Here is a 25,380-nt window from a genome sequence, read left to right on the forward strand (position 1 = left end):
GATGATATATCTGAGATAAAACATTCTTTTTTTTTTAAATAAAGTTAAAAGGTCGAACTGAAGGCTGCAGTGACCTATTTTGTATTGGACACAGTCTCACTTAGGGGAATATGTGACCAATTCTTCCATGAGAAGTTGACAAATACTTCTATGAAAAGTGACAGTCTCACCTGACAGTGATAGTCTCACCTGACAGTGACAGTTTCACCTGACAGTGATAGTCTCACCTGACAGTGATGGTCTTACCTGACAGTGATGGTCTTACCTGACAGTGATGGTCTTACCTGACAGTGACGGTCTCACCTGACAGTAATGGTCTCACCTGACAGTGACAGTCAGACAGTGATGGTCTCACCTGACAGTGATGGTCTTACCTGACAGTGACTGTCTTACCTGACAGTGACAGTCTCACCTGACAGTGATGGTCTTACCTGACAGTGACGGTCTTAGTTGACAGTGATGGTCTCATCTGACAGTGACAGTCAGACAGTGATGGTCTTACCTGACAGTGACAGTCTCACCTGACAGTGATGGTCTTACATGACAGTGACGGTCTTACCTGACAGTGATGGTCTCATTTGACAGTGACAGTCTCACCTGACAGTGACGGTCTTACCTGACAGTGACCCTCTCACCTGAAAGCGACAGTCTCACCTGACAGTGACAGTCTCACCTGACAGTGATAGTCTCACCTGACAGTGACAGTTTCACCTGACAGTGATAGTCTCACCTGACAGTAATGGTCTCACCTGACAGTGACAGTCAGACAGTGATGGTCTCACCTGACAGTGATGGTCTTACCTGACAGTGACGGTCTCACCTGACAGTAATGGTCTCACCTGACAGTGACAGTCAGACAGTGATGGTCTCACCTGACAGTGATGGTCTTACCTGACAGTGACTGTCTTACCTGACAGTGACAGTCTCACCTGACAGTGATGGTCTTACCTGACAGTGACGTCTTAGTTGACAGTGATGGTCTCATCTGACAGTGACAGTCAGACAGTGATGGTCTTACCTGACAGTGACAGTCTCACCTGACAGTGATGGTCTTACATGACAGTGACGGTCTTACCTGACAGTGATGGTCTCATTTGACAGTGACAGTCTCACCTGACAGTGACGGTCTTACCTGACAGTGACCCTCTCACCTGAAAGCGACAGTCTCACCTGACAGTGACAGTCTCACCTGACAGTGATGGTCTCACCTGACAGTGTCACCCGACAGTTACGGTCTCGCCTGACACTGACGGTCTCACCTGACAGTGACAGTCTCACCTGACAGTGATGGTCTCACCTGACAGTGTCACCCGACAGTGACGGTCTCACCCGACAGTGACGGTCTCACCTGACAGTGACAGTCTCCCCTTACAGTGACAGTCTCACCTGACAGTGACGGTATGGTGGTAACAGGGTAGTAACTTGTCTAAGTTAAGACATCGGGTGATCTCCTCTAGTATCTGTTTGGTTTCCGATGTTAGGCTATCCATCGTGGGACCATCTCTGAAAGACAAGTGGTCATTGTAGACTGTTTCACAGAATACATTTCTTTTCATATAATATACTTTTACTTGTATTTTCATATCTATTGGCTTACTAAATAAATGGGACAAAATCACACAATTCAAGTTAAATGAAATCTTATGACTTATCAACATATTCATGTTTCTAATTAAATATGAGGCAATGCATTACTGGTAAAATTAATTGGTATCATTACAAGTGAATTAGATTAAAAGATAATCCATTACATAAACCAATGCCGGAGTGGGTTTCTACATTTTTTTCTAAAAAGTCTGACTTCTCCAAAATCAATTATAATGCTACAACCAAGATCAGTTGAAACTTCTTTCTTAAAGCGGCAAATAATACAGTGAAACTTGTCTTAACCAAATGTCACCAAGACCAGCATGATTAGTCGGTATAGACAGGTTTCCATATTATAGAGGTTTTAATTACTAATGATCAAGAAGGAAAATACCAAACAATTGTGCTGGAATAGGCAGGATTCAGATTAGACAAGAAACAGGGTTGACAAGTTGTACTATACCTATGATTTGATCACCTACCCGAGCCCAGTCATGATAGTAACAGCAGGAGTGAGGGTGGCGGCTAGCGAGTCAATAAGGGCAGCTCGGTAATAGTTGTCTGAGTACTGTAACACAAAACACTTACAGTAATAGTACACAAACACAAAATTGGTGTAAAAAGGCAAACATTCAATTTTGATGACACAGTTCAGAAATGACATTAAAATGTAATCGGTATCCAAACGTGTTAATCACTTACGGCAAAATTTTACATATTAAATATTTAATAACATGAAATCACTCTTATCATTATTTCCAAAACTTGACTGATAACGATATTGAACTGAGGAACATGAAAGCTAACCCTTTCCTTCCACTTTTAACCATTCCGCCCCTTACCCAATACTTTCATATATTCCAACCAGGTCTGAAACAAATCTTAAAATTAAAACAGAACTTATAGGATTAAAGGGCTAAACTTCCATGCACCCCCTCCCCACTTCCTATATATCTATGAAGGACCGAACGAGACAGAGAACTGGAATATGGGAATTAAGTAAGGCCTAACTTCCATCGCCGCTACCCAACGTTTTCCCCCCATATATTATCCACCCAGTCTGAAAAACGAGAACAGAACTGATTGGATTAAGGCCCTAACTTTTCCATACCCAACTTTCCATCAACCAACCCCTCCCCGCTTCTATAAATCCAAACCAGGAACTGAACAAGACAGAACTGATGGGATTAAGGCTAATTTTTCCCCGCCCCTCCCCACTTCCATATATCCAAGTAGGACTGAATGAGACAGAACTGATGGGATTAAGGCTAACTTCCCCCGTCCCTCCCCACTTCCATATATCCAAGTAGGACGAACGAGACAGAACTGATGGGATTAAGGCTAATTTTCCCCGCCCCTCCCCACTTCCATATATCCAAGCAGGACTGAACGAGACAGAACTGATGGGATTAAGGCTAACTTCCCCGCCCCTCCCCACTTCCATATATCAAAGCAGAACTGAACAAGACAGAACTGATGGGATTAAGGCTAATTTTCCCCGCCCCTCCCCACTTCCATATATCCAAGTAGGACTGAATGAGACAGAACTGATGGGATTAAGGCTAATTTTCCCCCGTCCCTCCCCACTTCCATATATCCAAGTAGGACTGAATGAGACAGAACTGATGGGATTAAGGCTAACTTCCCCCGTCCCTCCCCACTTCCATATATCCAAGTAGGACTGAACGAGACAGAACTGATGGGATTAAGGCTAACTTCCCCGTCCCTCCCCACTTCCATATATCCAAGTAGGACTGAATGAGACAGAACTGATGGGATTAAGGCTAACTTCCCCCGTCCCTCCCCACTTCCATAATATCCAAGTAGGACTGAACGAGACAGAACTGATGGGATTAAGGCAAAACTTCCACGCCCTTCCCCACTTCTATATATCCAAGAAGGACTGAACGAGACAGAACTGATGGGATTAAGGCAAATTTTCCACGCCCTTCCCCACTTCCATATATCCAAGAAGGACTGAACGAGACAGAACTGACGGCATTAAGGCAAATTTTCCCCTGCCCTTCCCACTTCCATATATCCAAGCAGGACTGAACGAGACAGAACTGATGGGATTAAGGCTAAATTTCCCAACCCGCCCTTCCCCACTTCCATATATCCAAGCAGGACTGAACGAGACAGAACTGATGGGATTAAGGCTAACTTCCCCCGCCCCTCCCCACTTCTATATATATCCAAGCAGGACTGAACGAGACAGAACTGACGGCATTAAGGCAAATTTTCCCTGCCCTTCCCCACTTCCATATATCCAAGTAGGACTGAACGAGACAGAACTGATGGATTAAGGCTAACTTCCCCCGCCCCTCCCCACTTCCATGTATCCAACCAGGACTGAACGAGACAGAACTGATGGGATTAAGGCAAATTTTCTCGGCCCTTCCCCACTTCCATATATCCAAGTAGGACTGAACGAGACAGAACTGATTGGGATTAAGGCTAACTTCCCCCGTCCCTCCCCACTTCCATATATCCAACCAGGACTGAACGAGACAGAACTGATGGGATTAAGGCTAATTTCCCCCTGCCCCTTCCCCACTTCCATATATCCAAGCAGGACTGAACGAGACAGAACTGACGGGATTAAGGCAAACTTTTCCCTGCCCTTCGAGCTCCACACTTCCATATATCCAAGTAGGACTGAACGAGACAGAACTGATTGGATTAAGGCTAACTTCCCCCCCCCTCCCCACTTCCATGTATCCAAGCAGGACTGAACGAGACAGAACTGATGGGATTAAGGCTAACTTCCCCGCCCTCCTCCACACTTCCATATATCCAACCAGGACTGAACGAGACAGAACTGACGGGATTAAGGCTAACTTTCCCCCGTCCCTCCCCACTTCCATGTATCCAAGCAGGACTGAACGAGACAGAACTGATGGGATTAAGGCTAACTTCCCCCGCCCCTCCCCACTTCCATATATCCAACCAGTAGGACTGAACGAGACAGAACTGATGGGATTAAGGCTAACTTCCCCCCCTCCCCACTTCCATGTATCCAAGCAGGACTGAAACGAAGACAGAACTGATGGGATTAAGGCTAACTTTCCATCACCCCTCCCCACACTTCTATGTATCCAAACAGGACTGAACAAGACAGAACTGATGGGATTAAGGCTAACTTCCATCACCCCTCCCCACTTCTATATATCCAACCAGGACTGAACGAGACAGAACTGATGGGATTAAAGCTAACTTCCCCCGCCCCTCCCCACTTCCATATATCCAAGTAGGACTGAACGAGACAGAACTGATGGGATTAAGGCTAACTTCCATCGCCCCTCCCCACTTCCATATATCCAACCAGGTCTGAACGAGACAGAACTGATGGGATTAAAGCTAACTTCCCCCGCCCCCTCCCCAACTTCCATATATCCAAGTAGGACTGAACGAGACAGAACTGAATGGGATTAAGGCTAACTTCCATCACCCCTCCCCACTTCCATGTATCCAAACCAGGACCGAACGAGACAGAACTGATGGGATTAAGGCTAAACTTCCATCACCCTCCCCACTTCCATGTATCCAACCAGGACTGAACGAGACAGAACTGATGGGATTAAGGCTAACTTCCATCGCCCCTCCCCACTTCCATATATCCAACCAGGTCTGAACGAGACAGAACTGATGGGATTAAGGCTAACTTCCATCACCCCTCCCCACTTCCATATATCTAACCAGGACTGAACGAGACAGAACTGATGGGATTAAGGCTAACTTCCCATCGCCCCTCCCCACTTCCATATATCCAACCAGGACTGAACGAGACAGAACTGATGGGATTAAGGCTAACTTCCATCACCCCTCCCCGCTTCTATATATCCAACCAGGACTGAACGAGACAGAACTGATGGGATTAAGGCTAACTTCCCCCGTCCCTCCCCACTTCCATGTATCCAAGCAGGACTGAACGAGACAGAACTGATGGGATTAAGGCTAACTTCCCCCGCCCCTCCCCACTTCCATATATCCAAGTAGGACTGAACGAGACAGAAACTGACGGGATTAAGGCTAAACTTTCCAACCCCTCCCCACTCATGTATATCCAGACAGGATGAACGAGACCCGCTAACTTCCCCCCCTCCCCACTTCCATGTATCCAACCAGGATGAACGAGACAGAACTGATGGGATTAAGGCTAACTTCCCCCGCCCCTCCCCACTTCCATATATCCAACCAGGACTGAACGAGACAGAACTGATTGGGATTAAGGCTAACTTCCATCGCCCCCTCCCCACTTCCATGTATCCAAACAGGACCTTGAACAAGACAGAACTGATGGGATTAAGGCTAACTTCCATCACCCTCCCCACTTCCTATATATCCAACCAGGACTGAACGAGACAGAACTGATGGGATTAAAAGGCTAACTTCCCCCGCCCCTCCCCACTTCCATATATCCAAGTAGGACTGAACGAGAGACAGAACTGATGGGATTAAGGCTAACTTCCATCGCCCCTCCCCACTTCCATATATCCAACCAGGTCTGAACGAGACAGAACTGATGGGATTAAAGCTAACTTCCCCGCCCCTCCCCACTTCCATATATCCAAGTAGGACTGAACGAGACAGAACTGATGGGATTAAGGCTAACTTCCATCGCCCCTCCCCACTTCCATATATCCAACCAGGTCTGAACGAGACAGAACTGATGGGATTAAAGGCTAACATTCCATCACCCCTCCCCCACTTCCATATATCTAACCAGGACTGAACGAGACAGAACTGATGGGATTAAGGCTAACTTCCCATCTCGCCTCCCCCACTTCTCATATATCTAACCAGGTCCCCGACTTCTTCTGCAGAACCTGATAAATCCAAAACCAGGACAGAAAAAACCCCTCTCCCGCGTTCTAGGGATCCAACCAGGGCTGAACGTGAACTTCCCACATTCCCCATTAACTTCCCGCATTCCCCCGCCCCTTCCGCTCTCCGCCACTTTCCATCCATGGTAAATCCAAGCCTAGGGGACTGATAATGAGACAGAACTGATGATGGAATCAGGCTAACATTCCATAGCTCTTTTCTCACCTCCATGTAACCAAAACCATGACTGAACCAGTCAGAACCCCCCCGATTAAGGCCCACTGTTTCCCCCCGCATATCGAGCGACCCAGTTCCATACAGCTAAAACAAGGACTGAAAATCTAGAACATGAACTGATTTTTGAATTATGCTAACTTCCCCAATCACCCCCTCTCCCCCACTTCTTCCCATGTTTCCAAACCAGACTGAAACTCGATACAAGACACAACATGATGGATTAAGGCTAACTTTTCCATCGGCCGCTTATCGACCACTCTATATAATGCCAACCAGGAAACCAAAGACAGAACTGATGGTAGTTAAGGTCTAACTTCCCCCCCGTCCCTTCCCCCACATCCATATATTTCCAGCAGGACTGAATGAGACAGAACTGATGGATTATAAAGGCTAAATTCAATCGCGCCCTCCCCACTCAGTCCAAATATCCAAGCAGGACTGAACTAGACAGAACTGATTGTGTTAGAGGCTGAACTTGCCACCGTCCCCACCCTCCCCACTTCTATATATCCTAACCAGTGACTGAACGAGACAGAACTGATTGGATATAAGTGGCTCCAATCTCTTCCCACTCTGCCCCCCCCCTCCCCTCCCCACTTTCAAATAATTCCAAAACCAGGTCCGAATCAAGACAAGAACAGATGGGATTAAAAAGTGCAAACTTCCTTTCCACCTTTCCTCTTCCTGTGCTATTTTCCCTTTCTGAACGATTCCCCTCTTGATGGGATTAAAGCTAACTGTTACTCGACCCGTTGTTTATGTCCAGAACTTCCCCCGTCCCGTGTCCCCACTTACCCCATAAATTTCCAACCAGGACCAGTGAACGAGACAGAACTGAATGGGAATTAAAAGGCTAACACTTCCATTCAAACCTCTTTCCATTTTCCATCTAATCGACCCAGGACTGATCGAGACCTCCCTCATGGGCCTCAGGCTCCCTTCTGCCCAGTCCCTCCCCGCTTCCATCCCATTTATTCCATACGCGAGGTCTTGAAAACAACGAGACAGAACTGATTGGTATTTAAGTCTAACATTTTCCATTCCAACACCTTCCCTAGCCCCCCACACTTTCTATATATCCAACCAGGACTGAACGAGACAGAACTGAATGAGAATTAAGGCAAAACTTCCCATCACCCCTCTCCCACTTCCATGTAGTCCAAACAGGACCGAAACAAGACAGAACTGATGGGATTAAAGGCTATACTACCAACGACCAACTCCCGTCCCCACTTCTATATATCCAACCAGGACTGAACCGAGAAGAACTGATGGGATTAAGGGACAGAACCATGACTGACTGATGGGATTACAGCGTAACTCTTCCCCCAGCCCCTCCCACACTTCCATTTATCGCCCCTTTGCGCTCCAGCCCTCCCCGCCCCTAAGGCCCCTATTCCTTACCGCACCGCTCCTCCTTCGCCTCCCCCTCGCTTCTACTATACCCACCAGGTACTGAACGAGACTGAAAAAAAAACTGGATTGGATTAAAGGCAAACGTTTACCTGCTTTCCTTCCTCCCCCCACACCGCCCACCGTCCGCCCCTTCTGCCCCCCCCCCGATCCCTCGCGTCTAGGCTAGCTTCCCCACGACCCTTTCCCCCTTTCTATATAATCCAAAACAACCAAGAATGAATTCTGTACAGAAGAGCAGATTATTGATTAGGATTAAGTAAGTCTAAACTCACCTTTTCCATCCCCCTTCACCCCCCTCTGCCCCTACTCCCACCACTTCCATGTTATCCCAAATCCAATCCCAACCAGGAGACTGAACCGAGACAGAAACTGATGGGATAACGGCAACTTCCCCCGTCCCTCCCCACTTATATATCCTGAAAGAACAGGCTAACTTCCTCACCCCTGCCCCACTTCCCTAATCCAACCTGGGACTGAACAGACAGAACTGATGGATTCCAAAGGCTAACTTCCCTATATCACCCCTCCCCACTTCCACTTATATTCCAACCAGGACTGAACGAGACAGAACTGATTGGGATTAAGGCTAAACGTCCCCCATCCCTCCCAGGCTCCAAACTTTGAACTGATGGAATAAACTAATATACAGCTCCCCAGGATATATCTCTAATGCTTATGAGACAGAACTGATGGATTAAGCCCTAAAGCCCCTTAAACTTCCATATATCCAAGCAGGACTGAAACGTGACAGAAACTGTGGGATAAATTAAGGCTAACTTAATGCCCCTGGAATGTATTCAATATATTGCCTCAGGTGATAAATAAAATATATACAGCTGTGGGATAGTTCTTAATGCTAACTTCCATGTCAACCCCACTTATATAAATAAACATATATACAGCTGTGGATAGTTCTCTAATGCAATGATGAACCTGGTGTAAATAAAAATATATACAGCTGATTAGGGATAGTTCTCTCCTACCCCACTAATAAATGCTATAACCAGGATTGCCTGGAGACATGAATTATAAATAAACTCTTCCATATATACAGCTGTGGGATAAAGTGAGGTTCTCTAATGCTATAACTTGATGCTGTCCAATGCCTGGTGACCTGGTTAATAAACATATATATACAGCTGTGGGATAGTTCTCTAATGCTATGATTGCCTGGTGTAAATAAACATATATACAGCTGTAGGATAGTTCTCTAATGCTATGATTGCCTGGTGTAAATAAACATATATACAGCTGTGGGATAGTTCTCTAATGCTATGATTGCCTGGTGTAAATAAACATATATACAGCTGTAGGATAGGATAATGTTCTCTAAATGCTGTGATTTTGAACTGAATGTGTAAATTAAATAAAACTATATATACAGCTGTAGGATAGTTCTCTAATGCTATGATCGCCTGGTGTAAATAAACATATATACAGCTGTGGGATAGTTCTCTAATGCTATGATTGCCTGGTGTAAATAAACATATATACAGCTGTGGGATAGTTCTCTAATGCTATGATTGCCTGGTGTAAATAAACATATATACAGCTGTAGGATAGTTCTCTAATGCTATGATTGCCTGGTGTAAATAAACATATATACAGCTGTAGGATAGTTCTCTAATGCTATGATGCTATGATTGCCTGATTGCCTCCAGGTGTAAATAAAATAAACATATATACAGCTGTGGGATAGGATAGTTCTCTAATGCTATGATCGCCTGGTGTAAATAAACATATATACAGCTGTGGGATAGTTCTCTAATGCTATGATTGCCTGGTGTAAATAAACATATATACAGCCGTGTGGATAGTTCTCTAAATGCTATGATACGTGCCAGGTGTAAATAAACATAAATTCAGCTAGTAGATATATACTCTAATGCTATGATTGCCTGGTGTTAAATAAACATATATACAGCTGTGGGATAGTTCTCTAATGCTAGATCATGCCTGGTGTAAAAGAAACATATATACAGCGCTGTGGGATAGTTCACATAAATGCTATATGATTGCCCTGTGTAAATAAACACTATATACAGCTGTGGGATAGTCTCTCTAGGAGGTACACTTAATTGATCACCTGTGTTCTAATAGAACATATATACAGCAGTCGGATAGTTACTCTAAAAGCTATGATCGGACCTGGTGTAAATAAACATATATACAGCTAGTGGGGATAGTATCTCTGAATGCAATGATTGCCTGGTGAAATAAACATATATACAGCTGCGCAGTATAGTACGCGTAATGCTAGGACGAGACTGGGGTTAATAAACATGATATTCAGCAGTATGATAAGTTCTCTAATGCCATGATAACGCCATGGTGAGGTAAATAAACAATATAAAACAGCTGTAGGATAGTTCTCTAATGCTCTGATTGACGTTGGTTTATATAAACATAAATACAGGCTGTACATAGTTCTCCCCCCCCTAAAAAAACAAAAAAAGCCATGAAGTCCTGGTGTAATAGACATAATACAGCTGTGGGATAGTTCTCTAATGCTATGATCGCCTGGTGTAAATAAACATATATACAGCTGTTGGATATATTCACTAAAAAGCTGTGATTGCCTGGTTAAATAAACATATTGTACAGCTGTGGGGCTAATTGCTGGGATTGCAAGTTGTAAAATAAGACTATAAACAGCTGAACGATAATGATGCTAGCCTAGTTGTAAATCAAACAGATATACAGCTTTGCAGTAGGTTTCTCTAATTCTATATTGCCTGGAGAAATAAACATGCTATCGATAATGCTAATGTTCTGGTGTAAATAAACATAATACAGCACAGGATAATTCTCTGTAGGCCCCCTCCCCCCCCCCCCCTATGTTCTCTGTGATAATACTGCTGTGATCGCCTGGGTGTAAATAAACATATATACAGCTGTAGGATAGTGTATCTCTAATGCTATGATTGCCTGGTGTAATATATACATATATACAGCTGTAGGATAATTCTCAAAATGCTATGATTGCCTGGTGTAAATAAACTATATATTACATGCCGTGGGATAGTTCTCAAATGCTAGGAATGCGCCTAGAGTATATAAACATAGTATACAAGCAGCTGTAGGATAATTCCTCTAATGCAATGATATGCCTGGTGTAAATAAACATATTATACAGCTGTGGGATAGTCTCTCATAATGCCTGTGATTGCCTCGAGTAAATAAACATATATACAGCTGTAGGATTGTTCTCATATTGCACAGTGAATGGCCTGGTGAAAAGAAAACAAAATTACCAGCCGTGGAATAGTTTTCTCTAAATGCTAGATATGCGCTGGGTGAAAATAAACATATATACAAGCTGTGGGATTAGTTCTCTAAATGGCCATGATTCCGCCTGGTGTAAATAAACATCATATACAGCTGTAAGGATAGTATCTCGTTCACTAGAATGCTAATGATTTGCCAGGTGTAAATAAAACATTATATACATCTGTGGGATAGGTCACTAATGCCATGATTGCCTGGTGGTAATATAAACATATAAACAGGTGTAGGATAAGTTCTCTAATGCTATGATCGCTGAGTGTAATATAAACATATAGTTCTCTAATGCAGCTCGTGTAAATGATAATATAAGTATTCGTTCTCTAATGCTATGATCGGCCCTGGTGTAAATAAACATATATACAGCACAGCTGTGGGATAGTTCTCTAATGCAATGAATTGTCCTGGTGTAAATAAACATATATACAGCCGTGGGATAGTTTCTCTCTAATGCTATGAAATTGCCTGATGATAAATAAACAAATATAGACAGCCTATAGGTATAGTTCTCTAAAGCCATGATCACCTGGTGTAAATAAACGATATTATACAGCTGTAGGATAGTTTCTCTAATGCTATGATTGGGCACCTGGTGTAAATAAAAATATAATACAGCTGTAGGATTAGTTCTCTTATGCTATGTTCGCCTGGTGTAAATAAACATAATGAATACACGTCTTGTGGGGATAGTTCTCTAATGCTGTATACAATGCCTGGTGTAAAATAAACATAAATAACAGCCTGTTAGTATAGTTATTCCTAAATGCTATTGTATTGCCTGGTGTAAAATAAACATATATAACTGCTAAGTGAGGATAGTTCTCTCTAATGCCTATGAATGTCCTGGTAGTCAATAAACATAATATACAGCTTGTGGGATAGTTCTCTAATGCTATGATCGCCTGATGTAAAATAAACATATATACACAGCTGTAGGAAAGTATCTCTAATGTCCATGATGAATGTGCCTGTGACTGTAAATATAACATAATATACAAGCTCTGTGGGAAATATTTCTAATAATAGCTAAGATCTATGCCTGGCCTAGAGGTCATGATATATACAGCTTTAGGATACATTTTCTCTAATGCTAAATGATCGCCATGGTGTAGAATAAACATATATACAGCTGTAGGAAAGTTTCTCTAATGCTGTGATCGCCTGGGTGTAAATAAACATATATACAGCTGTAGGATAGTTCTCTAATGCTAGTGATTGCCTGGTGTAAATAAAACAAATATACAGCCTGTAGGATAGTTCTCTCTAATGCTGTTGATGCCCGCCTGGTGTAAATAAACATATATACAGCTGTAGGATAGTTCTCTAATGCTATGATTGCCTGGTGTAAATAAACATATATAACAGCTGTGGTGGATACCGTTCTCTAATGCCATGATCGCCTGGAGTAATAAACATATATACAGCTGTAGGAGGGATAGTTCTCTAATGCTATGATCACCTGGTGTAAATAAACATAATATACAAGCTGTAGAGGATAGTTCTCTAATGCATCATGATCTCGCCTGGAGTAAATAAACATATAATACAGCTCTGTAGGATAGTGTTCTCTAATGCTGTGATCAGCCTGGAGTAAAATAAACATAATAAACAAGTACATCTGTAGGATAGTTCTCTAATGCTATGATTGCCTGGTGTCAATAAACATATATACAGCTGTAGGAATTCTCTAATGCTGTGATCGCCTGGTGTAAATAAAGATTTATACAGCTGTAGGATAGTTCTCTAATACTATGTTTACAGCACCTCTAATTATGTTTCAGTTAAGTCTATTGCGAAATTCCAATAAAAAACCATTGTTAATGTCCAAGGAATTCTTGTAAAATTTCAGAAAAAATCCACACCCACCTATTACTAGTACCAAGACAGTTTCTATGTGTTGGCCTTCAAACATCAAGCCTATAGCTAGAGCTTTATGGAATTTCAGTAAAATGATAATAATATTGAAGAGTGTAGCAATCAAATATTCTACTCCTTCTGGCCCCACGTTCTCTCAAAACATTGAGTTGGTACTGGCCACATGAAGTCGAGCTGTTTTCCCAAGTTACTTGACTCAGGAGGTGCATGTCAGGATCAATCCTCAGCCACAAAACTGGAGAATCAGCGCTACAAAGAAAAGACAATACATCAATCCTCAGCCACAAAACTGGAGAATCAGCGCTACAAAGAAAAGACAATACATCAATCCTCAGCCACAAAACTGGAGAATCGGCGCTACAAAGAAATGACAATACATCAATCCTCAGCCACAAAACTGGAGAATCAGCGCTACAAAGAAATGACAATACATCAATCCTCAGCCACAAAACTGGAGAATCGGCGCTACAAAGAAATGACAAAACATCAATCCTCAGCCACAAAACTGGAGAATCGGTGCTACAAAGAAATGACAATACATCAATCCTCAGCCACAAAACTGGAGAATCGGTGCTACAAAGAAAAGACAATACATCAATCCTCAGCCACAAAACTGGAGAATCGGCGCTACAAAGAAATGACAATACATCAATCCTCAGCCACAAAACTGGAGAATCGGCGCTACAAAGAAATGACAATACATCAATCCTCAGCCACAAAACTGGAGAATCAGCGCTACAAAGAAAAGACAATACATCAATCCTCAGCCACAGAAACTGGAGAATTGGCGCTACAAAGAAAAGACAATACATCAATCCTCAGCCACAAAACAGGAGAATCAGCGCTACAAAGAAAAGACAATACATCAATCCTCAGCCACAAAACTGGAGAATCGGCGCTACAAAGAAATGACAATACATCAATCCTCAGCCACAAAACTGGAGAATCGGCGCTACAAAGAAATGACAATACATCAATCCTCAGCCACAAAACTGGAGAATCAGCGCTACAAAGAAAAGACAATACATCAATCAGTCAAATTGTGAAAATTTTCCATAAACATGTCATGCCATACTCATGGTACTTATGACTATATTTCAGATAGAAGCCCAATAAATATGTTGTTTAACATCAGAAAAATACAAATCCTACCGTAATGTATGTAATGCCTGTAACTTGGGGTATAGTATAGAACCCATGATTCAGCAAGCATGGAGAGTATGCTGTGTTCCCCTGATTATCCGAAACTTGTGTCCCCAACTTAATTCATCTAGAGAGCAAATTTTCCAATCTGTCACAATCTGTTTACTTAGTCTATATGATAAAATCTGTTCCTGATATTTCAATCTAGAATGTGATTTTTTCCTGACTATCGACGTCTGGACTATTGTAAGTCCACTGCATAAGTAGCCTGTCAATCCTAGAACACTTACTCCATAGCACTGAGGTCCATATCCACCTCCTCAGCAGTCATCAGAGGAATCTTCTTCTTCTTGTTCCTAAAATCAAACAGCACTGCCTCATCACTTACAATCACTTTTAGCTCATTTTATTGACATTTAAATAAGGTTTTATATAATATTTATGTACATACCGTATAGAATGTGTATTAAAAATTGTCAACAAATAAAGAATGTACTTTTAAAAATAAGTACAGACCTTCCCTATCAATCATGTAGTTATCTATGGATGTTCACATAATTGTTTCTTACAGTTTCAACTTATCTTTGTATCATCAATATTACTTTAACATGTATACTGTATATTTGTGATAATGAGATAATGATTCCTTAATTAGCGGTGTTACATTTAATTTATCAGGGGTATCTAATGAAGATATTGTGAAAGTTAGGCTTTCATAATGATTTCAAAAATTGAAGTACAAAAGTTACTGCAAACCAATTTTCTTTTGCGTGCGATTTACTTTCACAAATTCTGTGATCAAGTAAATTTATGAAAATTTATCTCCATGAAATAACATCTTCATCAATTAGACATCACTAAATTTAATAGCTGCAAAAGAAAATTGATAAGTAAGTACAAAACAATTTGGAGAAGTATGGATTTTCGATGACATTTTCTTTATTTCTCCATCTGCCATTGATAAAAATGTAGAGTTACCCTAACTCTAACCCTCTTTATGAAAATGAAAGCGCTCGCTCATGACCAACTTATCTACCTTCTACTCTTGGAGTGACAAGTGATATCAAACTTGGTTTTGTTCTCTTCTATCTTAAATGTGTGGTTAAATGACCCGTCCAGTTCTTGAATGGTCACTGTGAGTGGACCCTGGTCAAAAAAAAATACATTTAGTAACAAGAGGCCCAGAGGGCCTGTATCGCTCACCTGGTTTTTTGTTAGTAATTATCACAAGACTCAGACAATTAGAAAAATAAGCAAAATTGACTCCCAAAGTTTAATTTTGAATCACAACCATACAATGATGCTATTGATACCATACAAATATGCTATCCAATACATAGGTTCAGAGTCAAAGTAATTTATATGCAAATAGTAGCCTAATTGACCTTTTGACCTCGCATCTATTGCCGTCTAAGGCCCCCGGGGTCAGCCCTATCATTTGTACAATTTCAAATCCCAACCCTATAAGGATGCTACCATTGCATTATAAGTGCTCTTCCATTCTTAGTTGCAGAGAAGAAGTCGTTTATATGGAAATAGCTAAATTGACCCCTTTTGACCCCACCCTTCAGGCCCCGGGGGGTCAGCCCCATCATTTGCAAAATTTTGAATCCAAACCCTATAAGGATGTAACCATTGCATTATGAGCGTAATCCCATGTTAAGTTGCAGAGAAAAAGTCATTTATATGGAAATTGACCACTTTTGACCCCGCCCCTCAGGCCCCCGGGGGGTCAGCCCTATCATTTGCACAATTTTGAATTCCCACACACTATAAGGATACTACCATTGTATTATGGGTGCTATACCGTGCTTATTTTCAGAGAAGAAGTCGTTTATATGGAAATAGCCAAATTGGCCACTTTCAACCCCGCCCCTCAGGCCCCCTGGGGGTCAGCCCCATCATTTGCACAATTTTGAATCCCCACCCTATAAAGATGCTACTATTGCATTATGGGTGCTATACCATGCTTAGTTTCAGAGAAGAAGTCGTTTATATGGAAATAGCCAAATTGAACCCTTTTGACCCTGCCCCTCAGGCCCCCCGGGGGTCAGCCACATCATTTGTACAATTTTGAATCCCCAACCTTCATTAGCGGTGTTACATTTAATTTATCAGGGGTATCTAATGAAGATATTGTGAAAGTTAGGCTTTCATAATGATTTCAAAAATTGAAGTGTACAAAAGTTACTGCAAACCAATTTTCTTTTGCGTGCGATTTACTTTCACAAATTCTGTGATCAAGTAAATTTACGAAAAATTTATCTCCATGAAATAACATCTTCATCAATTAGACATCACTAAATTTAATAGCTGCAAAAGAAAATTGATAAGTAAGTACAAAACAATTTGGAGAAGTATGGATTTTCGATGACATTTTCTTTATTTCTCCATCTGCCATTGATAAAAATGTAGAGTTACCCTAACTCTAACCCTCTTTATGAAAATGAAAGCGCTCGCTCATGACCAACTTATCTACCTTCTACTCTTGGAGTGACAAGTGATATCAAACTTGGTTTTGTTCTCTTCTATCTTAAATGTGTGGTTAAATGACCCGTCCAGTTCTTGAATGGTCACTGTGAGTGGACCCTGGTCAAAAAAAAATACATTTAGTAAAAACTACTTACATCCTGTGTTCATTCGTACAGATAAGAACATTTCCTAGTAACCAATTCAACATCAATTATTTTACAGTATTAGTTTATACATGTTATCATGTTACAGGCATGTTCTATCTTAAATATTAAAAACAGGTGAAAGTGTAACATAAAACCCAACCCCTGTGTCATCACAATGTCTTCTATGTTTTCTATATATATAAAACCATGTAAACAGTGAAACCTGACATAGAGACCACCTCTGTACAAAAACCACCTGCTTAACAAGATCATTTCTCTAAGGTCCTCAATGCTTAATTTCAACACAATTCAACTTGTGTATGTATGGACGTAAAACACATCTAGACAAGTTTGACTGTAAATTGAACCAGAGTCCTGACATTACCACATATTTAAGTGAGCCCTTAGCCCCAAGATCCTGCTTGAGTTCCAACTCTACAACATTCCTCTTCCTGTTGAAAACTGAATTTCCAAAGAATCTGGCACAACCACTCTGTGTACTGTCAAAAGCAGCTAAGGAAACTGATTTCTTGAAAATTTGGTATCACACTACATTGTGAATACAATGTAATGATCATACATATCAAATGGTTTTATATTACTATAACAAAGAAAATATTGTATCCATCAAATACAGAATGATGTTGTGAAGGATACACCCAGAGATCTAAGAATGGCTGAATGTCTTTCCCTGTCACTGTCGAGATCAGCTTCAGGCACTGTCAATACAAAATAACATCAAAGTACAGTAAAACACATTCATGAGGGAAACGCTTACAAAAAAATCATGGTTATAATGTAATAATTTGAATCCCCAGATAAGGTTCCTATAAGATGCCTGCAACCTGTGAATAATGAACAAAGTAATTTTGTTGGTCCCAAGACGTTCATTATAACTATGTTTTACTGTATTATATATTTACAGCGATGGTAAACAAGATGATTATTATGTATAAAACAGACATTATAACATATTACTCATTCAGATATCATTTTTTTTAAAGATATTTTGAAGATTTACCTCTAGTATTGATTACAAACATTCAATCAACATCCTTTACCAACTGACAATAACCGACAATGGAGACATAAATTACTCCATTGTTTAAACACCAATGTGTAATCTTACCGAGTTTGTTGACACACACATATTGTTCCAGGTGTTGGCAGCAAACTTTTGTTGTGAGGCGGAATAGGCTAATGACAATATCTTATTGAACACCTTAAAGAAAATCAGATTTGTTTTTTTTTTTTTACTTTTTTATTATCACTATAAAAATAGCTTCATAACAAAATACTGACCTAAACTGTTTTCAAAAAATGATTACAAATTATTACAAAAAATTAATACACAATCAATATTGAATAAAGTTTGAATATTCAAATGGAAAAACACTAAGTGCTTAAATCTGTTTAACTCTTCAAAAGTCTCATTTCTTCATATTTTTCTCCTCTTTTGTCTTCTGTTAACTATTAAATATGGATTGTGGTTTCAAAATTTGAACAGAATTGTCTTACATACAATAATTTGAACAGAATTGTCTTACATACCCGGTACAATAATTTGAACAGAATTTTCTTACATACAATAATTTGAACAGAATTTTCTTACATACAATGTTATTCTGCTCTAATGATAGTTTGTTTGAGATCACTTAGTGTACCTGTATGAGAAGCTGGGCTCCAATCCGGATTTCCAGCATGCGGATGACGAGGTAGGCTTTTTTGGAGAAGACTTCTATGTATTTGGGAGATAGGGTGTGGGGGTTCCGTATAGAGAAATGATGATTACAGTCTTTAGAGGAGGGATCCAGAAGTATTCCACCAACACGGTTCTCATATTCCTGTACCTCCTTCAGGTCCTAAAGTACAAAATATACACACATTTGTTCAGAAATCATTTTCTTCTCTTTTTCTTTCAAATTGTCAAACTAATGGTAAAAAAACAACTTTGTGGTGCGTATAAATTCTTTGTACTTTCAACAAGATGAACACACTAAAACTAAAGTGATATATATGCTTCATTCGAGTCTTTATAAGATTTTATAATGGTAAATTGAAAATATGGAATATATCAAAAACTTGTTTTTCCACAACATTTCAGAAACTTGAAGAGATGTCACTTTAATACCCAAAATTTATAATGTCTATCTGTGCAGTACTGTTTTCTCCTATTATCATCTAATTCTCCCCATACATCTACTTCTACTTACCCTATTAATTTGATATCTGTACTCATTGTTCCCGAAGGTTTTCTTCACAAAGAGATTTGTCAGGTAGCCAGCCACTCCTCTTGTAATCCACATATCAGAACTAGTAACAGATAAACCAATTTGCCATGAGCAACATTTGTTTTTCTTGCTTATATTATATATGTTATTACCTACAGAAATGATTCACAAATGGTATAACAATATATAAAATCAAGCTTTCTTGGTGCCCTTGGTGTACTACTGGTATCGAAGCATGGGGTGAATTTAACATTTACTAGGAGATTTTACCCTTTGTAAATAACATGCCAAAATCTGTACAGAAATCAGTCATTTATTTCCTACTAACTTCATAAAGACAAATAAAGCAGAATACATACCATTCTTGTTTCTCTGATTACACCCACTCATTAAATTTGTATTCAAACGTTAGGTGACATATTTTTTATTGCATACAGCTAAAACTCCAAACAGATGTGATGATTTTTTAAACTGTTATCAGAGTTTGGTCTGTATCAGTCTCTATCTATGTAACCTACCATGACTGCATTGTGATAAAGCAGCCGAAGAACTGTTCAGCCACCGCAGCAGCCAAGGTACGACGGGTCTCCAACGTCTGGTCGATGATCCTCGGAGAATGGAGCAGGTTGGTGCTAAAGAGATAAGTCAATGTTTTGTATGAAACAAATTTTGCATCCTATTTCTTGAATTTGAATAGTTCTTTGTATATATTTTAATTTCAACATTTATAATTTCAATAAACTTTCATGACAAAATATATGATGTAGCTAATGTAACCACTAGGGCTGGATTGGTGTACCGATATTTAACAACGCCTCGGTTTCCGATACGATAACACGCTGTTGTATCGCTGTATCTGTTGTATCGCTGTATCGTTCAAATATTAAAAATTACCATTTTTCACTCATTTTGATAGAAAATATGTGTTAAAGGTCATTTAATATACCATCCAGGCAAAGGATTTTTGTAGTATATTCTATTGATAGGAAGGGTCAAGCTTCAGAGTCACTTAGATGCACCAGAAATGTGTTTGCGTAACCAATCTGATTTACCATGAATACAACTTAGCAGAGCACATGACAGCTTGCATTTGGCATGACTCGCAAACAACTACTTTGTTCAAAATATGTTTTAGTTTTCACAATGTAAGTAACAATTTTAACATAAAAACTACCGTCAATACATATCGTGTATCGTTTCAGTGTATTGGCAATATGTATCGTTGCAGTTCAGCTGTTCCAATACCCAGCCCTAGTAACCACTGGAGATTATAATGCACATTACATTTTTAGCAACATATTTTGAAAAAATTAATTTATATTGAATAACTTCTATGACTGTGTATGACTGTAGTAGCTGTAGGTCGATTGTTCTACTTGGAAATCTCCATCATCAGTCCACAAACCAGTACATCCTAAACAGACACTATCTAACTAGATTTAAAACATAAATTCTAAAAATTATTTTCTCGTGGCAACCAGGACACCAGCATCACCTCAGATTTACCTAAATATTGTCATAGTAGCGTAAGGCATGCAGTCTTCGTAGCTTTCATCTACAAACACTTGTTTGTAGCAGGAATATGGGTTTCTACTCGACAGCAGCTCTTCATAAAACTCAAATGCCTGTAGAGAATTAGAAATAAAACTCATGTACAAAAGATAAAATAGATATAAAATCAAAGCCACGCTTTACGTAACTATCAACAAAAAGTCATGTTAGTTTCAACCACATTATGGTTAGTATTTGTAAATGTAGTTGAAATTGAGTTATATCAAAAATATTTATAATGATTTTTCAATAAATTTGGTACAGTAGTTGTTGAAATTCGATATTTGTAAACATGCTTTCATTTCAAACTGATCGCCATAGAAGTTACAATTATTGCCGAACGAAGTCGGAAAGTTCATGACCCAATCTCATAAGAGTTCATACAGACATTACAGAGTTATGGTAGTCACATGACGTTCTTGGCAATGACGTTACAATGTCGGATAACTTTGGCTTGTTTGACTAAATGGGACCCACCTAGCGGTGTTCTATACTTATTCAATTTTTTTTATCAATAGTTTCAGAATCATTTTCGCTCATCTTGACTTCAATTTAGTTTTGTCTCTGCATGATATACAACAGAATATTTTTTTCAACATTCTTCTAAATCATGAAAAAAATAATTCAGATATGGATGTTGGGGCTTTAAGGTAAGTATGACTTATAATACATAATAATGTGTGAAAATCACACGGGTTACCAATTAAGGTATTTCATTTTTGATATAAATTGTTAGACAATTCAAATTAAAGAGAAGCATGAATTATGTTCTAATTGTTTAGAAATATTTTTTTATTGTTACATACTTCTTATAAAAGTTAATAATAATTCATGAATATCATGATATCATTATTAAAGCCTGAAAAAGCGGACATTGATTTCAAAGGTGTTTTTTTTTGTCAGTACAGTTTATAATCATTGGTGACAATAAATATCCAAAACATGGTTATCATACTAAACTGACTTGCTGTTAACCATGTTTACTTGACTGCCTACGTACCTCGTGTATGTAACTGGTAGTGTGTTTAAGTAGGTCAGTGAGGTGGGGCAAACAGAAGTGGGTCACCTCATGCATGTTGGGGTCCACAACTACTTCAAACGGCCTGCAATATAAAACAGTTTGTCTCATTGCTTACATATATTGTGACTTTAATACTACATTTTCCTTGTACTTCCAAATCTAATGTCAGTCCCAGGTTTTGTACAATTTTTAATCCCTACCATCTTGACATTCAAATGGTTGTTTGTGAAGAAATTATTTTAGAGAACTAGATCCACATTTCCATCCTATTGATGACCCAGTGACTTACCCGACAGCCATGGCTATGTTTGGTGCAGCTGTTGGCATGGACAGGAAGTAGTGGAAGGTTTTACTTCTCCTGTCCGACGTGTAGATCGTCTCTATCAGCTCTCCACAGCTGACTGCTGTCATATTCAGGTCACAGGTAATCTCAATCTTCCAGGTACATGGCTCGGAGTAGGTGTCAATACAGGGGAACCACAGCCTGTGAAAAGGGCATATATCATTACCTATCACAAAATTCTGCTACATAAACAAGCTTGTATTTGTTCTTTGTTTTTGTCCTAATACCATTCATGGTCATTTGAAGAACTGATAGAAATTGCTGTTAAAGGAAAGTCTGAGAATCTAGAAAAACACCAGTGACTGTGTCTGTCACAGCTCCATGTAGACCTAGAATTTGTAATCTAAGGCTCAAGCACTAGTGTACAGGAAATCAAGGTACAAAAGTTCTGGTAGTCTGTTGTACATATAATGATAATGACATATTTTTCAATCCATCAATGAGGGATACAGCAATCTAATCCTTCACAGCAAACTTTATTTTCATCTATTAGCTAACATATTATAGATACTTTTTATACCACTGTATTCCTCGTTGATAGATTAGGAACATCACTGTGTCACTTAGTGTGTCTCTGAAATACTTAAAAACCTTTGTCCCATTGCTTACAGTACCGTACCCATTTTTAGATGGTAATGCCTAAGTCACCACAGTCCCTTTTCAGTTATCAATAATACATTTACATGCATTAACCAAAGTATTAAGTAAGACTGATCTTTGAAAGACTACTGATACAGAAAATAAAATCTGTATTGCCAACCTTGAAGAATTTTCATGTCTATAGGTAAACATATGTGCAGCTTTCTCTGCCAATGTGCCCTCTATATTTGGTACCACAAAGTGTATGCCTCCCTTTGGTTGCTCCACAGCAAACTCTATACAGAGTTTTATTGGTCTCAGATCTGAGAGAAGCAAATACAAATGTAAAAGTATTGTCAATGCATTTTGGTGCAATCAAATATTATATTCCCATGAATCATATGAAATTTCAGTACATCCAATAATTTGTTTACCACATTTATAATGTATGAGGGCTACTCACCAATAATGATTCATTAATAAGCATCCCTCTTTGTTACAATTATTTAAGCGCCTTGGGCGCTAATTACGGTGAATATGGTACTGTATATATATAATATATGCAAGAAATAGTAAGATTTAAAATTATATAGTTTTATATATATTGCCTATGTGCATGTATATTCTTTAGTTAAAGCAGAGTAATGATTTGATTTATCCCTTATCCTTAACCATTTTCTAACCACTACCCTAACCCTTAAGCCTACAACGAAAACTTACCATAACACTTACCCTATAAAATAATATAGTTTTTTGGAACTACTTGTCCATATTCTAGACTTCTTTTCCCTATTAGAAAATATCAATGAAACTGATTTTACATAAAATTCACATATACTGTACTGTTAATGTTATTCCTACCGGCAATCATAGGGAAGACTTCATTAGGTAGTTTGATGGTGACCTCTCCATTGCCTTGGTCAGGATCCACAGCAAGCATACACTTCAGGTGACAGTTCTGGAAGAAATCCAGATTCCTCCTGAAATGGAAGGAACAATATAATATCATAATCATGTGAATTTCTTATCATAAATCATAAACTTCATTATATCTAGAAATGGTGGTATGATTGTCAATTGTTTAATGTAAAGATTGTTTGGCTTGGATGAACAAAACATGATGCTTGAAATTATAAGTTTCAGTCAAAATATCTTTTTTTTTTTTTTTTTTTTTTTTTTTTTTTACAAATATGCAATTCTATAATTATATCAAACTGTACTTACTGTTTGCCATCTTCCTGACAAATCTCCAGAGTTGGATCATTGTACAGGAAACGAGCCTCCCACTGGTCATTGACAGATACATGGAAGATTTCTATTCAAGTTTAAGGATTTAAATGGAACAAATAAATTTACCCTTTTTTTATATTTAATCTTGAATTTATGAATCAAATTTAATTTTTCACTAAATAGTTAAAAATAACCATCATTATCTCAGAGTACATAAACATATTGATTGTAAATATGAAAACAGAAGTCCCTGGAAGTTCCAATATCCAACTTATAGCCAATAGACCATAATATTTAGAATTCTTTTGTAAGGGACCATTGAAGGTAGGGCCAAAATACAGCAGATTTATCACCTTTCACACAATCAAATAATATGTCAGAAGAGAAAGGATACTGCACTGCTTGCTGTTAATTTTGACTCGTCTCAGATCTGTCTGGAGCGGGTGAATTGTGAGTTCCACATACCCCTGTAAATAAAAATAAAAATATTGAAGCATACAGACTGCAAATGATTTCATTGAAGGTATGGCCTTTGAGTACATGTATATAACAGAAATGGTATAAAGTTACTATGTACATACAGTTTTCTCAAATTTCTATAAAGATGTGTGTCAGATATATTTATAGCTTTGAATTTAATATATGTTACAAGCAATAATTAAATCCAATTTGAAGGTTTTACTTGTGATATGTGTTATTATTGCCCATAAAGTAATTTGATAATTATTTTGTATTCTACAAGAATAACAAAGTTAAAAGGACAATTCAGTGAGGCTAATTCTGTTACATAACCACGAAGCAAAATATACTTTAAGAGCGATTTGAGTAGTTCTAGACAAAAATTCTAAACTACACTGGCAAGGGTCAGGGTTCAGCATACAAGACATCTAACCACTATGTGTAATGGCGGATAGTAAGTGAGTTTGAACATTTCACATACATTTCACTACAGTGGACTTTCCTGGCATATCACAGTGAAAAAACTAATCTAATTTTTTTCTTCCAATTTAAGGGGCAGACTTAAAGGTTTGAGTGCATTTGTCCCTGGGAGGTGGCATCAATATATTATGATTTTTTTTTTTTTTAATATAAATAAAAACAGGCCATGTACAGTATATTGTATTGGGAGCTAGGTTGTATCTAGCCAGGGTTGACCAGAACTTGTCTAGGACAGGCTCCTGAGCTAGAGATGTTGGTAATGAGTTCCACTCGATGATGGTACAAGGGAAGAATGAATATTTGTAAAGGTTTTGTTAGAAGGTATCTGATTTAATCTGTGTGCGCCACTTGTTCTCCTGTCGCCTGATGTTATATGTTGTGATGGCCCCGTCAATATCCACATGCTTGTTTATGATTTTGTGTGGCATGATAATTCTGGCTTTAGCTATTCTATTTTAGCCAGGTGTTCCCAGTTTAAAGATGTTATCATGTTGGTGA

The 25,380-nt window shown here is 39.1% G+C and overlaps 1 protein-coding gene across 1 annotated transcript in view; it reads right to left on the reverse strand.

Annotated features, from left to right (window-relative positions):
- The window catches only part of LOC138326504 (transcription initiation factor TFIID subunit 2-like), a 43,333-nt gene that overhangs the window by 16,782 nt on the left and 1,171 nt on the right, over window positions 1-25,380 (reverse strand). The window contains exons 3-20 of the mRNA XM_069272603.1: window positions 24,338-24,410; window positions 23,938-24,028; window positions 23,575-23,693; window positions 22,895-23,036; window positions 22,081-22,275; window positions 21,771-21,873; window positions 20,726-20,844; window positions 19,738-19,851; window positions 19,202-19,301; window positions 18,653-18,850; window positions 18,118-18,210; window positions 17,646-17,707; window positions 17,374-17,488; window positions 16,850-16,959; window positions 14,661-14,726; window positions 13,353-13,476; window positions 2,070-2,155; window positions 1,387-1,503 (exon numbers count right to left, since the gene is read on the reverse strand). Of these exons, the coding sequence (XP_069128704.1) occupies window positions 1,387-1,503; window positions 2,070-2,155; window positions 13,353-13,476; window positions 14,661-14,726; window positions 16,850-16,959; window positions 17,374-17,488; window positions 17,646-17,707; window positions 18,118-18,210; window positions 18,653-18,850; window positions 19,202-19,301; window positions 19,738-19,851; window positions 20,726-20,844; window positions 21,771-21,873; window positions 22,081-22,275; window positions 22,895-23,036; window positions 23,575-23,693; window positions 23,938-24,028; window positions 24,338-24,410 (2,027 nt within the window). The remainder of the gene's footprint in view (window positions 1-1,386; window positions 1,504-2,069; window positions 2,156-13,352; window positions 13,477-14,660; window positions 14,727-16,849; window positions 16,960-17,373; window positions 17,489-17,645; window positions 17,708-18,117; window positions 18,211-18,652; window positions 18,851-19,201; window positions 19,302-19,737; window positions 19,852-20,725; window positions 20,845-21,770; window positions 21,874-22,080; window positions 22,276-22,894; window positions 23,037-23,574; window positions 23,694-23,937; window positions 24,029-24,337; window positions 24,411-25,380) is intronic.

Source organism: Argopecten irradians, chromosome 6 (genome assembly GCF_041381155.1).
Source record: "Argopecten irradians isolate NY chromosome 6, Ai_NY, whole genome shotgun sequence".
Classification (NCBI taxonomy): domain Eukaryota; kingdom Metazoa; phylum Mollusca; class Bivalvia; order Pectinida; family Pectinidae; genus Argopecten; species Argopecten irradians.